The sequence below is a fragment of the Monodelphis domestica genome, chromosome 8 (genome assembly GCF_027887165.1).
Source record: "Monodelphis domestica isolate mMonDom1 chromosome 8, mMonDom1.pri, whole genome shotgun sequence".
NCBI lineage: Eukaryota > Metazoa > Chordata > Mammalia > Didelphimorphia > Didelphidae > Monodelphis > Monodelphis domestica.
In genome coordinates, this window is record NC_077234.1 from 178,639,159 (window position 1) to 178,658,073 (window position 18,915).

Genomic DNA, 18,915 nt, shown 5'->3' on the forward strand with positions numbered 1-18,915 from the left:
TCACAAACTATTAAACAATTTTAATTACCAAAAAGTACCAAATTAAAGCAATTAGAGCAGAATTTCCTAAGATATTTTTTGATTATCATTTCTTTTGCTTTTCAGAAGCCATCTGGATTTCTATCTTTATTGGATGAAGAGAGTCAAGGGCTTGTGTCACTGGAATCTAACCTTCCCAAACGGCTACAATCTCTCTTGGAATCTTCCAACTCCAATGCAGTTTATTCTGCCATTAAGGATGGGAATGGAAATGTGGCAATCAAAGATCATTGTACCACCTTTACTATTATGCACTATGCAGGAAGGGTAAGTTCAGTGAACTGTAGATAATGGGCAAAGGATAATTTTAGGATGATCACAACTTTTATACTCTATCCTTTTGACAAAGGAAAGATCGAGAATAAATCAGTCACTTTGGAGAATCCATTTTAGAGACAGCCAATTCTCAAATGTCTTCCAAGGTTAGGATCATATTTATAGATTCAGAGCTAGAAGGAATCTTTGAAGTTATCTAGTCCAACCTTTCTTTTTATGGATGAGGAAAATGAGGTCCAGAAAGATGAAGGAATTTGCTCCAGGTCACATATTTTACATAAGTGGCTGAGCTGGGCTGCAAACCAAAGCATATTATGTCTACCTCCATTACTTTCCATTGCTCCAGGAAGAAATAGTTCTTACTTTGATCCAGAAGCCGTGGGTGTACCCTTCATGATATTTTTATGAGTTTAAATATTGAGTTCATTCTATTTTCATTTTCTAAACAAATACTTGTTAAAAAGAAAAAGAAAGCAAATATGAAGTTGCATATAAAAATGACATTTTATTACATGCACTCCTTTTTTCTTCAATTGGTTTACATGTCTTTTTCAGTATCTATAAGCCTTAATGTGCTCTTGCCTTTAGAATATTTTTCCATAGTTACATGATGCGTGATCCTCTCTCCCTTGCTCTTTCCTCCCCCTCCTGAAACTGACAAGCAGTTCCATTGGGTTATCCGTGTATCATTATTCAAAACCCATTTCCATGTTATTCATATGTGCAGTAGCGAGCACTAGTGCACTGCATCCATTCTGCCACAGCATAACTTTGTTCATACCACCTTCTTCTATGTATCCAAATTTTTAACCTTTCCCAATTGAATAAAGTCAATTTTTTTTAACCTTTCCTTGAAATCACTGAACATTCACGGGGCAGCTTAGAATCACTTCGAAGCCTCATTTACATAGTTGGTCTCCTTGAGTTAGACAATTATGTAGTACTATGTCTCCCTGAGTTTAGCTTGGCCCATCTTTGGGCGATTACTGAGCCCATCTTAGGACCCTGGGACTGATTAGAAGTGGCACTACGCTAGCGTCGCCTCCCAAACTCGGGTCTACATTCTTTACAGTTATAAGATAATAGCTGGACAACTGGAAAGAAAAGGGGCCACATAATCACTGAATACCATACTGAGGTGAGAGAATTTCCTGAAAGAAAAGCCACGCATACACACAAAAGCACATACACACAGAGAGACATTTTTTTTCTATTTTCTTTTTTTAAAGCATTTACCTTTTGTCTTAGAGTCTAATTATTGGTTCTGTGGCAGAAGAGTGTAAGAAGCAGTCTGGAGTTAAGCTAGGCAGAATCGAGTTCATATTTGAATCCAGGAGCTCCCATCTCCAGTCCACTGAGGCACCTAGCTGCCCCCCCCCACATGCATATTAATAAGATATGAAATGGCTAACTAAATAAAACATCTAATTTAAGGAGTGTTAATGAAAAAATAAACAAAAAATTGGAAATTTTTAGATAGTTTCATCTTTTGTACTACTAATTACTTTTTTAATAATCCTTACCTTCTATGTTAGAATCAATATTAAGTATAGGTTCCAAGAAACAAGAGAAGTAAGGAATAGACAATACATATCCAGGAAGTTTCTGAAACCAAATTTGAACCCAGGACCTTTCATCTCTAGGCCTGACTCTCAACCTACTGAGTCACCTAGCTTCCCCTTATACTATTAATTAAAATAAAATCCCCAACTGTTTGCTTTCTAAAAACTAAAATTTCTAGAATAATTGCTTTTGCCCTAACCTAAAGAATTTTTAAAGATAGATTAAATAAAGTAAAAACATTTTTGAAGATAGATTCATAAAGGGGATACAATGACTTGAGGCATGATTGCCAGAAGAGTGGACTTGGGCATAGGTGTCAGAAATATAAACTGCAGGTGGAATGTAGTCCACAACACCCTCCAGTATGGCCAAAACCAAATTAAAATTGAATTGGAAAATATTTTAAATAAATAAAAATTAATAAAACATGAATAAGATTAAAATTTAAAAGTAATCCTATAATATACAGCCCACAGGGATCCTTACCTATGATTTATTGACCCCTTATTTTTATTAGAATTTGACACCACTGGACTGAATGATTTTCTTACCTAAAATATACCACGGATTAGTAAAACATTATAATTTTCTACCTCTAACAAATTTGGCTTCTGTAGTCTCAGTACAATGGTTCTTAGTAGCTCAAGATGAGAGCCAAAGAGTAGAGAACAAGGAAAAAGAGAAGGACCAGGGTGAAAGGAGTAGGATAAGGGTCAGATTTTTTGTTTTTCTTTTTTATTTATAGGTTTATGAAATGAAATACTCTGTTAGTAAATTTTAGGAAAGTGATGAAAATTTGACTTGTTAGAAACAATAGTATTGTAATATTTACATAACATTAAGTTTTGCAAAGTGCTTTGTATATAATTTCACTTGATCTTCAAAATAATCTTGTTAAGGGGATCCTATTATTATTCTCATTTTGTAAATGGGGAATTTGAGTATTGAGAATTAAGAATTCAGATAGTCCAACCTCCAAGTTCAAAACTGAATTCATTATGTCAACTAGATATTTAGAGACCACGTTTCAATGTAATCTGTGCCTCTTTTATTTTTGAATGCTATACTGAAAGATTTTCATGAGATAATTTTATTTTAAATTAATTCATCTTAAAACAGATTAAATGGCTAGTCTTAAAATATTTCAGGAGATAATTTTATTTTAAATTAATTCATCTTAAAATAGGTAATACCAGGAATAGTAAATGTTTTATCCAAAGTCTAGGATAAACTTATTGATGAACTGATTTGAGTTAATGTACTTTTTGCAAGAACCTTTGTACATGAATATATATATATACTCATACACATATGTATATACACACAGATATATATTACATATATATTTCATAATACTAAAAAGAAGAGATGTTAATAAAATTAGGAATAGTATTTGAGCTACAATTGAAACCCCTCCCTTAGCATCCATCCCCTCAACACATAATTTAACTTCAAAGTACCTTTTAAAGCCTTATTTTGAACTATTTCCCCTGTCTGTATGGAACACTTATGACAAACCAAAAATTATTTATTGTTTATCTTCATCTCCTTCTTTAATATGTGTCAACTGCCAAGGTAAGAACTTGTCTCTCTTTTAAAAATGTTTTTATTTTTATATTTAATTAATTTAAAATATTTTTCCATGGCTACATGATTTAGGTTCTTTCCCTCTTCCTCTTCCCTCTCCTCTCCCAGAACCTTGAGCAATTCTTCTAGGTTTTACATGTATCATTGAGGAACATGTCTATCTTGAAATGTTTTTTTTTTCTTTCATTAAGGCATAGCTCAGGTACTCCCTGCCCCCTCTCACAGTGTGAAATGATCTTTACTTCCTCGGATTTCTCAGGTTATTCTATTTCTCTTGTCTTGTGAACTTAATCATTCCCTACCCCATAAAATAATGATTTGATTATATGCTTAACAGTTCCCACCACTCTAATAAGAATTTAAGTTCTTTGAGGTCAGAAGCTGTGTAATTTAATTTTTAACTTTTGCCTATTGCCTTACAAATTGGTTTGTACATAATAGAAGCTGAAAAAATGTTTGTTGAACTAAGGAATGCTCTTAAACCCATTTCACTTTTCTTCGCAGCATATTGGGTTAATCGGTCTTCATTCAAGATTTCTTTTTTAAGTGGCAAGAGTGTATACATGAAATACTAGTTGTCTGGTATTAGTGAAAATGAATCTTCAATTGAAGTCTTCTGGAGTGAATTGAGAACATCCTGGGATAGCCTCTTTTAAGAGTAGCCCTTAAAATCTAGCTACTGATTTATAGAGTGGTTCAAGCATTAGATAATTGGGTTCAGCTTTATTGGCAATTGAACATAAGAATCATGGAAGCAAAAGTAGAGTTTGGCAAAGAATGTTGACTGGTACTATAGTTTTATTGTTATTAAAGTTCTTTGAAACTAATTGAAATCAAAAGCATTCTTTTATTGCAAGGTTTCTAAATTTTAGTCTTAAGAGAAGAGGGATTGGAATCAGCCAGGTGACTCAGCGGATTGAGAGGCAGAACTAGAGAGGAGATGCTAGGTTCAAATTTGTCCTCAAACATCTCCTAGCTGTGTGACCCTGGACAAATCACTTTATCTCACTTGCCTAGCCCTGGCTCTTCTGCTTTCCTATTCTTACTAAAACAAAAAGTAAGAGGTTTGTTTTTTAAAGTAATATTCTGTGGATCTGCTTTCATAGCAAACCCAGTTTGGGGAATACAAGATCAGAGGGCATCACTTTGATCCTCTAAGAGGTCTAAACTGAGACTTCTGGGCTGGAGCAAGTGATTTATCATGGCTTATGAGAAAATCCTGAGCCTTCTAAGAGAAGGCTTCTCTAGCAAATGAAGACACCATTGTTATCTCTGCTGAATCCAATGATTTAATTTAAAATTTAGGGGAAGGTTTAGAACCTCTTCATGTGGTGAAAAACTCCCAAACGGGAGTGGAAGTGTTTATTTTACTCCCTTGAAAAACTGAAAAGATACTTTGGGCAGAGAGATTGCCTCCAAGGGCTCTAGAACCATAAATGGCTTTTTTGTAAACTCTGATTCTAGGCTGCAACTAACATTCAACCTTAGCCTTAGTCCCTAGGATAGGGAAGAGATAAGATGACCAGTTGTCTGATTCAATTTTGCTTTTTTAAGTGCTAGGCAAGTTTATATCTTCTGGCCCAGTTCCAAGCAAGCCAAGCCAATATTAATAAGTGCCAAACACTATTCTAAACACTAGGGAAGTAATTAATAAAAAGTAAGACAGTCCTTGCCCTCAAGGAGCTTACAGTCTAGTGAGAGAAATAACCCACAGAAAGAAGTAGAAATGTATGTACAGGAGGTGACAATAGGGGTATCTCATTATATGGAGTTGAAAATAGGCAAAAATTTTGTCATTTTCTCTGTCTATCCCATTGTAATCATCTTTATTACTTGTGCTTCTAGAAAGTATATTCATATTTTCCTTACAAAAATATTTTCTTGAGAAAATCTGACCAAACAAAAATAGCTGAAAACACCCTGGGCTTCTTGAATGATTTTTCTTGGTTTACTAATTTCCTTTGAATGTGATATGATTTTGGCAGTTTGTTTTTATTAAATTTATTAATTAGTTATTGTATTATTTAATTATTTATTTAGCATTCATAATAGAATAATTATTATTTATGATATTTTATTAAATTTACATTAATTTCCTTAGGACACTGCTTATTAGTCTGTGTATCTACAAGTTTCATGTCTTGCACTTTTAAAAAATTTCAAGGCATTTAAAATACTTGTCGAATTGAATTTGTTAAATTGACATGCCAGACCTTCCAGTTATGATGTTTGGTTCCAAATCAAATTGGTGATATGTTTTTTTTTTTCTGTTTTGTTAGTATTCTTTTCCTAAACATTTTAGTATGAATGAATGAATTTATGGATGAATGAATGAATGAATGAATGAATGAATGAAAAAGCATTTTATTTAGTCCTTACTGTTCTAAGGGCTGGGCATCCAAATAACAAAGAAAGACAGTCTGATCTCATAGAACTCACAGGGGGAGACAATACATATGGGAGACTTCAGCTTCAGGCAGAAGGGAAGCCCAGAAATGTGAACAAGTAATTCAGCTTGACTGGACTGCAGGAAGTATATAAGACTAATACATGAACTAAATCTCTTAGAGTAACTCTATAAGCAAAAGCATATCCATTTATGATGTTGAACCATTTGAGAGTACCATGGACTTATTGATAGATAACATAATTTTTTGTTTCTTTAGTTGCTGAGTAGATAGGGATCACATTGATGGAAGAAACAATTGTGGGGCATATAGAGTACCAGACATGGAGTCAGGAGGACCTGGGTTCAAATGTGGCCTCAGGCATGTCCTACCTATGTGACACTGAATAAGTCATTTAATCCCAGTTGTCTAATCCTTACTACTTCTGCCTAGGAACCAATACTTGGTATTAATTTTAAAAACAGAAGGCAAGAGGAAACCAATGGGAGGACCAGTGTTGAATGCTCAGAACATAAGGGTGGGGGCTTGGGGTTGGTGATGAAAATGCATTATTTGGGCTTTTTGAGCACAGGGTTTTCATCACTGATCACAATTCAAAGTCTGATTTTTATCATCACAAAGCATATTCTTCATAATCTATTTCTCAAAATGTATAATGCTCCCACTTCTGTACCTTTCTTGATGAGTTTTTTTTTTCTTGCCTGGGAAGATTCTAGCTTCCCTTCTAAATACCACCTATTCAAATCCTATCTGTCCTTCAAAGTTCATGTCACATGCCTTAATTTCATGAAGATCTCTTGACTTCTCTATCTTCCTCATATCGTCCTTTGAACTCCCCTTTGTAAAAGACAATCAACATTCCATATAACACAAATTTACCCCCAATTATTTTATTATATGTATATTTAATGTCTACCCAATGAGACAAAAAGCTTAAAAAGTACACACACAATGTCTCTCACTTCTATGCACCTCATAATGTTCATTATTGTGCTGAATACATATCAGTTAATCATTCTTTAGAAAAGAGCAGAGAGATTGAAGACATATTCATATGAAATATTCAGGAATCTAAAACATTTTGATTTTTCCCAGATATTGCTTGATAGTATCACAATAGAAGAGATAAAGAACAGTCTGTAACATTACATTGTATTAAAAGCCTTTTTTTGGTCAACACAAAAGACTACAGTCAAATCTGATTAGAAATATTTAGCTTTAACCTATATAATATAATGCAACTTTTGGTCTCACTTTTGTACTTATATTTCCAACACATAGCATAATTCCTCATCCATAGTAGTGCTTAATACATATTTGTTAATTGGATAAAAAATGAGTCAAATAACATTTTTATATCACTAATTTTAAAGATAGCCTTTTCCATTGCATTGACTTTGCTTAGGTATTTTCTAATTGCAGTCATTCAACCTATTTTTTTTTTTACTTTAAAACTGAGTTTGTTCTTAGTGCTTATATATTTTTACTCATTTTCCTTCCATAAGGCAACCACACTTGGTATATATTTTCTCTTTCTGAGTTTTTTCCAGTATCGTATTTAAATAAATAAAGCGTCTTATGAAACCAGTATAAATTCATATCTGAGCTTTTTGTTACTGAATAAAATATATTAATATTTTGCATACTCTGAGTGTGTGTGTAACTTTGTGATATATTTTTATTTTATCCTTCTTTTCTTCCCTTATCTTGAGCTACAAGGCATGAAATAGAAATCATAGGCACTTGAGTTCTGTACATTAGAATCCATTTCATTGTCTTCTGCATGCTTTCACATGAATCATATCACTGAACAGTTAGCCTGGCTTTGGAAGTGATTTTAAGAAAGAATGTTTTATTGCTCATCCTCTCCTAGACTGCAAAATACCTGATTTTTTTTCTTGAAAAGAAGATCTATTTTTCTAGCTAAATGAATCTGAAATTTATTAGTTGTTAGTCTTTTGGCAATCAAATCTCTGAGGAATAGACATCTTTTCATTTTGTTATTAGAGTAATCCTAAACCACATCTAGCATATATATATATATATATATATATATATATAACATATATATATATATATATACATATATATATACACACACACACACACAACAGAGTAAATGATTATTGATAGATTGATTTGAAAAATTCATCAAAATGTCTAAGATTCCTTGTAACTGAGATAAAGAAACAACAATCATCCTAAGTCAGCAATTGTCCATGATTATGTACTTTCTTGGAGAGAAAAGACTCTATAATAATAGCAGGGTTGTTCAGATCTGAGCCCTTAACTGGGAAAGATCATTTTCTTCAATTTGGCACCCAGAGGTGTGTTGTGCCTACATACAGAAAGGAATCCAAGGAAATGAAAAGCACAGAGATAACCATCTGTCTTTATTAGAAATAATGCAGTCTTCAACATAATCATAGAATACTTAGAAAAGAATTCCAGTAGTGCTCAAAGGAAATAAAGACTTGGCAAAGAGATAAGGACCATCAGTTCTTCCATATTCCCCTCCATGTATCTGTTCTATTCACCTAACTCCTTTCAGGTCCCTAGCCCCCTAAGTGCCAATTTATTTTTTTTTAAACAGGCTTGTTTTATAATCTTCCACAAAAAAACATGGATTCATAAAGGTCAACTGCTGAAGATTATCACCATAGCTGTGGCCAAACTATGTGACTTGGTTGGGGTAGCTGTTGAGACACTAACCACCCCCTCTTCTTGGTATATCCTCTCTTCTCTGGTGAAGAAAAGATCTTCTAAAACTCCTCTGTAGCAAAACATCTTGCCCTCCAGTTTTCATTACTCATTAGTTTCCCCTCTTCGGGATCTGGGAAGAAGTATGTAACTCTCAGTGCCTTTAGTGTTGTAAGCCCCCTCACAAGGCAGCCAGTCCAACCATTCCATTTATTTCATTTCATTTTTATAATTACTTAACTGATAGATTGGGACATTGCCATATACTTAGTATACTATGGTTTTAGCATGGCATTTGAAAAAATTCAAAATATTCTTGTAAACAAGGCAAAGAAATGTGGGCTCATCATGATACAGTTTGATGGATTCAAGAAGTGATTGAAAGATTCGATAGATCCAAAGAGTGCGGATTAATTGGTTAATGTCAACTTAAGGGAAGTAGTACGCCTACAGGGATCTATCTTTGGGCATTAAGAATTCAGCATTTTCATCAGGCACTTGAAGGCTACAATCTAATAAGATGAAATTTAATAGGGACAATTCTAAAATCCCTCACATAGGCACAAAAAAAATCACCTACACAGAAGGGAAAGGCGGATTGATTCAAAGCAATCCAACAAACATTTATTAAGTCCCTATATGAGGGGCAGAGGGTGGTGTGCTATAATTGTTAAGAAGTAATCCTTGAAATGAAGAAAAACTGGATTCAAGTTCTGCTTATGATATCTACTATCAGTGCCTCTAGCAATGCTCAAAGACTATAAGTTGCAATAAAGATGCCTATTTTTAATTGTGGAAAGAATCTCCTCATCTGTAGCAAACTCATCCCCATCTCTCCCATGAGCAAGGCATTGTTAGACAATAGTTCATGTGAGAAAGAAACTGTGGTCTTCTATTGAACTATCAACTTAGTATGAATTGACGTGTATGGAAAAAAAAAACAGGCAAAAAAGCTCATGTGATCTTTGGTTTTGGTCAGAACTCATTTGAAATGTTATATTCAGTTCTGGATACTGTAATTTGGGAAAGGCATTGATTTAAGTGGTAGATAGGTGGTAAAGGGAATTTAAAACCATGGCATAAGAAAATTACTTAATGAGATTGTCTCGAAAAAGAAAGGAAATAAAGGTAAGAGTTATGTTCTCATTTTAGAAAGGCTCTGCTATGGAAGAACTTGCCTAAATCAGCCCAAGGAGTCATTATAACCAGGAACAAAGAATGGAAGACATATTTTGCCTCAATAAAGGGGAACATTTGCTAATAATCAAAGCTAATAATCCATAGCAGAATGGCCCTTCTTTAGAAGTAATGAGTTCCCTGTCAATGGAAAGCTTAATGTTTGTTTGTTTTGGGAAATTGTAGAAAGAGCTCCTGGGTAGATACAGATTGAACCAGGTGAACTCCTGAGTCCCTTCCAAATGCTGAAATTTTATAAGATTTGCAAATGTACTAACCATTTTGAAGAGGGTGTCTTACCTTGAAATCCGGTGTTGCTCCAACCTATTACAAGTTGATAGATAAATGGATGAGGCCAAAAGATGGACATCTTTGCCCTTAAACCTGTTTACATAATATCCTTTAAATGTGGATCAATAGGTGTTCAATTTCCCAACTCTACATGTGTCAGAAATACCTGTCTCAGCTGTCAACTCACCTTCACCATGGGGAGATTTGTGGGAGACAGCTTGTATCCCAGGCAGTCTGTGAAACTGAACCTTTAAATCAAAAGACAAAGGAGATGGATTAATCAATAGGGAAGCTTTCATTTTATTTTCTCTTTTTTTCTTCTCTCTCCAGGCTGAATCCCCAGACATAACAATCAAATCAGTCTAGTCTAAGCTGTGCTGAAGCTATTAAAGGTTATTTGACAAAGACATTTTCACTCCCAGAAAGAACTATTTGTTTTTAACTTAAATCTGCATTTGTTCACCTTTTGCACAGATTTTTCAAAGAGCTAAAACCAGAGAGACCATGTTGCTAACTCAGCCTGCTTGTGATCTTCTATCATTTCTAATGAAATATTGTATTGGCATAAATTGTCACAGATTGTGTGATCAATGTTCACTTACTCGGGTTTTGTTAGAGAACATGCAAAAGGGCTCAAGTGAGCTCAGTTTCATCAGAAAGTTAATAGCTTCTGTTATTTCTCCTTTTATGTACTGGCATAAAAAATGAGGAAGCATAGACATTGCAGAATATTGATACCTTTGTTGTTGGTTTATACATATACACAAATGTAGGTGTCATATATATATACACACACATTATATATATATACTTATATGTGTTATACACATGTAACATATAGATAAATATACCTGTGAATATATTTATATGCATCTGAATGGATATGTATGAATTTTAGTCCATTCATTTTCAGTTGTGTCTGACTATTAGGGACCCTTGGAGTTTTCTTGGCAGAGATACTTAAGTAGTTTGCTGTTTCCTTCTCCAGTGCATTTTACAAATGAAAAATAAGAGGGAAGCAGGGTTAAGTGACTTCCCCAGGGTCATATTGCTAGTATCTATGTGCACACACATGTGTATATACATACATAGAATATATGCATATACATATATATTTATAGTACATGCATCTATATACTCAAATTTACATGTATGTATATATCTACATCAAATTGATATATAATAAAGATCAGATAGTGATACATGCCCTAATTTTCTAGAAAATAAATCAATCATCAAGCATCAAATGCTGGGTACTTACTATGCTTTAGGCACAATGCTATAATCCGGGAATACAAAGATAAAAGTGAAACAATCCCTCCCTTCAAAGAAAATATATTTCTTTTCTCATTTTATTTTTTAATTGTCCTGAAATTAAATGCCAAATAAATCAAGCATTTTTTCTACACCAAATGGAAAAGAAAAAGTATTTTACATGAAATTGGAGCCTCAGTTATGAAATTCTTTTTTTTTTCTTTTTAAGTATATAATAAGTCCATCCTGGAGCTTTCAAAGCTATCTTATGTATCTATGTTTCCTGCTTATCTTCCTTCTATTTTCTGCATATAAACAAAAGATACATCAATGATTCTATTTATTTAATTTTCTTTATCTTTTTGTTCCTACCACCATCCTTTCCTTCCTCCCTTTTTTCTTTCTCCTTTCATCTGTTCCTCCCTCTCTTCCTCTCTTCCTTCCTCTCTTCCTTCCTTCCTTCCTTCCTTCACTCCTTCCTTTCTTCCTTCCTTCCTTCCTTCCTTCCTTCCTTCCTTCCTTCCTTCCTTCCTTCCTTCCTTCCTTCCTTCCTTCCTATTTTCCTTTACCCTCCTACCTCTCTGTCTTTGGGGAGGAGTGGCACACCCCAAAGGCTTTGTAACAAATATTCATAATAAATCAAAACAAATACCCACATTGTGTCTGAAAAGGTATGTCTTATTATGTATCCTGAGTTCATCACCTTTCTGGTAAGAGATGTGTATCATGCTTCACAACACATCATCTAGATTTTTACTTAGTCGTTTCATTGATCAAATTCTCAATCCTTCTAAATTGTTCTTCTTTATAATAGTTCATATTCTATAAATTGTTCTCCTGGGCCAGCTCATTTCATTTTGCATTAGTTTGTATGTCTTCTCAGTTTCTACAAAGCTACTTTCTTCATTTTCTAGCGTACAATAATAGTCCATTATATATTCATCTACCATGATTTCTTTGGCAATTATTCAATAAATATGCACCGTTCCTTATTTTTTTGGTTTTTACTACAACAGATTAAACTGCTATAAATAAGTTTGTATATGTGAATGGTTTTTTTCTCATTGATATCTTTAGGGTAAAGGCCTACTAGTGGTATTGCTAAGTTAAAGTATATGCATAATTTAGTCGTTTTTCTGGTAGAGTTTAAAACTGCTAGACTACCTAGGTTAATTTATAATTCTAACAACAGTTCATTTTGTCTCTTTACCTGCAATTCTGCTAACAACTGTAATTTTTATTTGTTTTCTTTGATAATCTGATGGATGAGGCAGCATCTTCATTTTATCCAATTTACATTTATTAGTGATTTGTAGTACTATTTCATATGATTTGGATAGCTTAATTTATGCCTCTAAAATCTGCTTGTTACTATTTTTAACCACTTAATGATTAGAAAATAGCCTTTATTCTTATAAATTTGAATCAATTCCCCACATATCTTACAAATGAGAATTTTTACAGAGGAACTTGCTACAAAGATTTCCTCCATTTTATGATTTTCTTTCTAATTTTATTTAAATTACTTTTGTTTGTGCAAAGACGTTTCAACTTTATGTAATCAGAATTGTTTGATTTTGTGTCCTAAGATTTTCTTCCCATATCCACAAATCTAAAACCTAATTAATTCTTCCTTCTGATTTATTACATGGATCTTTGTGATTAAGTCATTTATCCATTTTGAGCTATCTTGGCATATAGTGTGAGATGTTGTTCCGTATTTAATTTTTACCAGATTGTTTTTCTGTTTTCCAAATTTTGTCTAATACTGAGTCCCTAAGAAAGCACACATTCTAATGGGGAGAAAATATAGCATGTACATATATAAGTTTATTTAAAAAACATAGAAAGCCAAAACTAGGTAGCACCAAGAGTGAGACGAAAGTAGGCTAAATAAAAGAGAAATTCCAAAAAGTGGTAGAAAGTCATATATTTTTTGTAGGGAGAGCAGACAGTAAAAAGGCAGAGACAGAAGAATCATGAGGTGTCACATGTAAGGAAGAGAAAAAAAAGGTCAAGTTCACTGGACTGCAAAGTAAACTGTTGAGGATAATAAGGCTAAAAATACAGGCTATAGCAAAAGTGCAAAGAAATTTAATAGCAAAAGAACATTACATTTGATAATGTAATTAATCAGGGGTTATTAGAATGTATTGCAAATGGGATAGGGGTGGCAGGAATATTGTGATCATATCTGTACTATAGAGAAATCACTTTGGTGGCTGGGTGGAGGATGAATTAGCAGTTTCATTTTCAGCAGTGTGTTAATTGATTTAGTGTGTTTCACTTTGCAATGGAAAAAAAAATCCTGTGCTACACTTCCCAAACTGCACCATTACTTAGCATAAATGCTTTAGAAGTATTTTTATATTCCCAACAGACCTATAGGAGAGAATACTGTTTACAATCACATTAGATGTAAAAACACTGAGGCCAACAATTTAAGCAACTTGTCTGCTATTTATAGAGTTAATTAATGGCAGATCAAAGGCCAAAGCTGCATGTGAATATTGATAATCAGCAAAGATCGACTTAACAAATACAGTAAGATATAAGGAGCCAGGAAATCTCCCAGGGAGAGGAGATCAGATAAACCGGAATGACCCACAGGATAATAGGATCTCTAATGAAGAAGTTTGTATTTGCAGAAGGTGATCATTTACTCTTCTTGACATAACCAAGCTTCTGTAGACTCCTCTTGTGATATACTAGAGTCAAATGACAATTAAGATATTGCTACTGACTTCTGGCTTTGATCCATCCCTTTCACCATCTCTCCCCCCCCCCTCCCCCACACACACACCAATTTTCACTAGAGGATTTTGTACAGAGTAAATGACCAGAAGAGAGATAGAGACCACCAGAGTTTCCATTCATTGCTTGTATTGGTCAACTGTATGGAGTTAGCATCTCCCAGACAACTTGGCTTGCCATCAGGGGAATGTGTTGACTTGAAAATATCTTAATCTGAAAAGCAAAGCAACCATACTCACAAAATATAGGTGGAAAGTCGAAAGGCAGAGTCATGTTGCTCCTTACTGTGTCAGCTTTTAATGGGAGAGAAGCTATACTGATTCTTCTCCCTCTCTATAGAGGGACTTGCTTTTAAAGATGAATTCTCTTGTATTGCATACCCCATGAAACTGATGGTACCAAACTGTTTTTTGGTAAATAACTAATAATTTAACAGATTTTACCTTTTTCCATCCCCTCTTTCTCTTTGCCATTATACCATTCATACAACAAATATGGATTGAATGCCAACTACCTGCCATACACATTTTTGATATCAAGATAAAAGCAATTGTTGCCCTTAAGGAGCTTACCTTTCCTAGGGGGTCAGGGGTGAGATGGGACAGAAGTACACGTGCAAAAGTAAGCTCAACATACAAAGATAAATCATTGCATGGTTAGTAGAAATGTTCTTCAGAAGCTCAAATCTATATTCTCACATCAGCTAGAAATGTGGAAAAAAAGTGCTTTCCTTCTCACTATGACACCTTCAGTGATTCATCATAATGTATGCATTCTAAAATATCACAGGCTACAGCTTAGTCTGGAAAACTTAATTGTCCTTTGGTTAGTCAGCTTTTCACTCCAGATTTTATATTCTTTAAACTAGAAATGCTTCTCTCTCAACTTGGTTGTAGAACAGGTTGTTTCTTTATTAGAAATATTTGACATTTACATTCTGACGTCATAGAAGCAAATACACACACATATATACAATTAGTAAGTGTTGCGCACAAATGGTAGAATGGTAGTTACTCAGCTTTTCAAAATGATCCTTGCTGCTGCTGCTTCTTCTGTTATTTTTTTTCAGGTTAATGACTTTGTCTAGGTCATTCTTCAAATGGACCATTTTAATCTGCTCCATTGCTAACCACAATTCCTTGACTTGATCTAGAGGTCTCTAAAGATCCCATATCACCATCATATTAGTCACTGAAGAAGTAACTTGGGAATCTTCATAGTTAATGGCAAGGTGATTATCCTTGACTGGCTCCTCTAAAGATGCTTCCACACCCCTCTTGGCCCTAGACAGTACATTGAATGAAAATTGGAGTGCCATTAGGTTTGGTGAATCATGGAAGGGAGGAATCCTGAATCTGCCTGCCTTGCCAACCATCAAGGACAAACAGGCACTCAAAGGTCCAAGTACATTCTTTTCTTGACTTACTTAGGCCATCAGTGCTTGGAAGTAATGAGTGCTATGTTTGAACTTCAGGTTCAAAAACACTAAGGCCTATGTTGGGTTTTTTTTTTTTTCATTTTTCTAGCCCCATATGATTTTCTTTTGGTTTGGTTACCAGAAATACCTGTAGTATTCCCACAGCTTCCTAATGGGCTTCTGTGTTTTTTCTTGTTTCTTATGAATTTCTTGGTCCTGATTGAATTAAAAGCCATATAATCAAATTCACTCATTTTATGAAAAAAAAATAAGTGTAGGACTAGTGAGATTAAGAAGATTACCCAAGGTCAAACAGAGAATAAGGAACTGTGTCAGAATTTCATTCTAGGACTTCTGACTCCAAATCCAGTACTTCTTCCCCTTTACCAAACTGCAGTTTGCATAGTTTTTGACATTAGCAGTATATTGAACTATTACCTTAGAGATAAATTTATAACTCAGATATATCTCCCTCATGCCACCTATAAGTATAATTTTTATTATTTTCCACTAAGTGCACCATCTACTTGCATGTAAAGAAAGTCAAGTTTATTTGCCACTCTTCCCATAAAGCCTTACTCAATGTGTATTGTCTTCAATGGTTTGTATTTTTTTTTCTACCCAAAAGACAGTGTGACCTGAAATCAGGAAGTTTCATTCTATACTCTTTCCTTCAAGCAGATCAGCTATAAAAATATTATTATTAGTGGTGATAATTGTGATAACACTTTCTACTTGTATAGTGCTTTTCAGTTTACAAATGGATTTCAAGTTAAATGAGGCCATTTGAACTACTTCCTGGTAAAACATATTGTTTATCATTCTTCATCTGATGGAGTGCCAGATCATCTGTAATTCTTGCTTCCTGTTCCTTAAGCCAGTTCCCTGCCCTGACAAAATGTGTCAGGTCACTTCAGTCCCTGTGGTAACTTCACTTTTTTTAAAAAACATTTTGGAAGTTAAAATAGCTCAGGATATTTATGTGCATATTTAACCCACTCAAAGAATTGTAAGTGAATAAATTAAGCATTCTTTCCTCTGAGAGTATCCCTATCCTCAGAATATTGAACTGCATGTTGGAAATCCTAAAGTCTAGCCTTCTCATTTTACAGATGAAGAAACTAAGGCCCAGATTTCAAGGCACTTTGTAAAATGAGTGAGAACTAGAACTTGCCTCTCACTTTTCTATACAATGTTTTTGTTTTCATTTTACCAGGTTGCCACACTGTGTCTTTTTCTCCAAAATTCCTATTAAATACTATACACATATTAGAACCAGGGAATCAAGTTACTTTGATGCTAAATTTTGTTTTAAATTCCTGCATTCTACATCTTTCTTGGCAGGTGATGTCTCTTGTTCCTTTTCTGATTGAGAATTATCAGGCTTAGGACCAAAAAAAATGGATTGAATGAGATCCTTGTTTATTTTCTTTCTAGGAGATCCCAAATATTTATTCAATCTCATATTTTTGCCTCTGGGAACTATCATAAAAGTGAAAAGTGATAATAATAGATTGTAGCTATTATATAGGACTTAGTCGTATATGTATTTGATATCAATTAGGTCCATAGCCCTGCAGATCATACTGCATTTCTCCAAGTCATGGAATAGTACCTTGTCTCAAGAATTAAAATTCTGAATCTCTCATGAACAAAAAAAGATGGACTATTCCCATAGCTAGATGGAGGGATGACAAATGGACAGCCTTCATTCCCATGCAAAACTAAAAGTAGATTTGGGCACACTCTGCAGACCTTCTGTGACTGAATTCTAGTAGCACAGTAGGAACAATCACCCAGAATGGACAGATGTGAATGGGCTGGTCAAAATCTGTATTGTTGGCCAGAGTACTCACAATGATCAAGTCACAAATCCATCAGAATGGAAAATATCAAAACCAGTTCTTTTTGCATATGCATTGAAATGCCAGCAGTTTTCCCTCTACTCCCTCCAAGTACATAAATTTAGCCAAAATGCTCTTCTAGGAAATGAATTCTCGTCTTGATGGTAAAAGCTTTTTTGGTGGCAGGCTCTCGGCTCTAAAATCCCCTGCTCTTCATGATTAGCCAAAGCAGGAGCCTGACAGCCTTCAATTCAGAGGACAATTTATGGGGCTTGATGTTTCTTTCCGTTTTAGCTCTGTTGATCCCAGCAACTCTGTAGCTGGAAACACTGTGATTCATAGCAATGGTGTGAGCTTTCTGCTTTCCCTTTGCTGGAGAGCTGACATAATTTATTTTTTAATTTTATTTATTGTGATTCTTTGGTGACACAGCAAGTTCTTTCAAACTAAATATAAGACTACCATCATTACATATTTTATACTGCACTCTTCATTTGGCTTCCACTGAGAAATCTCTAAGTGAATATTTCAAGTAGTGTGGTACAAGCAAAAAGGATAATTTTCTTTTAGGAATTTTAAAACTTAAATATGTTATTTTTAAATGAATTTTTATAGGTGAAAAATTTCCTTAAAAAGATTCAGCATTGTTAGTAGTTAAGGAAAGTTATTATCTAACAAAAATAATCGCTAACATTTATATAATATTTTAAGTTTAGTAAAGTATTTGTATTATTATTACATATTATTCCATATACCATTTGATTTGATCCTTAAAACAACCCTGGAAGGTAGGTGTTGCTATCATTCCTATTTTATATATGAGGAAACTAAAACTGAAAAACGTTAATGGACTTGCCTAGAGTCACTCAGCTAAGAACCCAATCTACTACAATACTTAATGACAACATATTAAGTATATATCATATATGTGTGTGTGTGTGTGTGTGTGTGTGTGTTTTATATACATATACGTAGGAGACGCTAATGTAACAAAAATAAATGTCACCTAAATTCCAAAGAGAAAACAATTATGGAATTTAAGATGGAAAACCAAGGAGAATGAAACTATAATTTCCCATGTTTTTCATTAGTTAGCTTGTGCCTTTATTATTTCTATTTTCCTAATAAACAATATCCAGAGTAGAAAAAGAAGGTAGATGTAGGGAATGTGTTGGGATCTGAGCAGTTGATCAGAAATAAGCCTAAATAGTGCTTTCCACTATGCCCTTAACAATTATCCCTAGATAAAATATCTCTTTTCTTCCTAGTACTCCAGAATTTTCTCAGGCCCTGGCTCAGGGTCACAGACAGTCCAAAGAAATTGTTCTTTGAGTATTATTGTCCAGTGTCTTCCTCCCAGACTTCTTTCCATGTTGTTCTTCCATTTCATACCAGCCCAGATCTGAGACACTTATGGAATCCATAGAGGTCCAACCATTCCCATGGATGGGCAATAATCTGTTTCTAACTTCTCTATGACATTACTGTATACCATTATTGCATTATTATTATTATATTGTACTATTATATGTCCTTTCATAATATTCCATGTCTATTTCTAATTCTATAGTAAGTCACTTCACCTGTCACTTTGGGGGAAAATATG

The 18,915-nt window shown here is 34.1% G+C and overlaps 1 protein-coding gene across 1 annotated transcript in view; it reads left to right on the forward strand.

Moving 5' to 3' along the window:
* The window catches only part of MYO16 (myosin XVI), a 727,392-nt gene that overhangs the window by 495,901 nt on the left and 212,576 nt on the right, over positions 1-18,915 (forward strand). Inside the window, exon 23 of the mRNA XM_001375684.5 lies at positions 106-306. Coding sequence (XP_001375721.4) covers positions 106-306 — 201 coding nt within the window. The remainder of the gene's footprint in view (positions 1-105; positions 307-18,915) is intronic.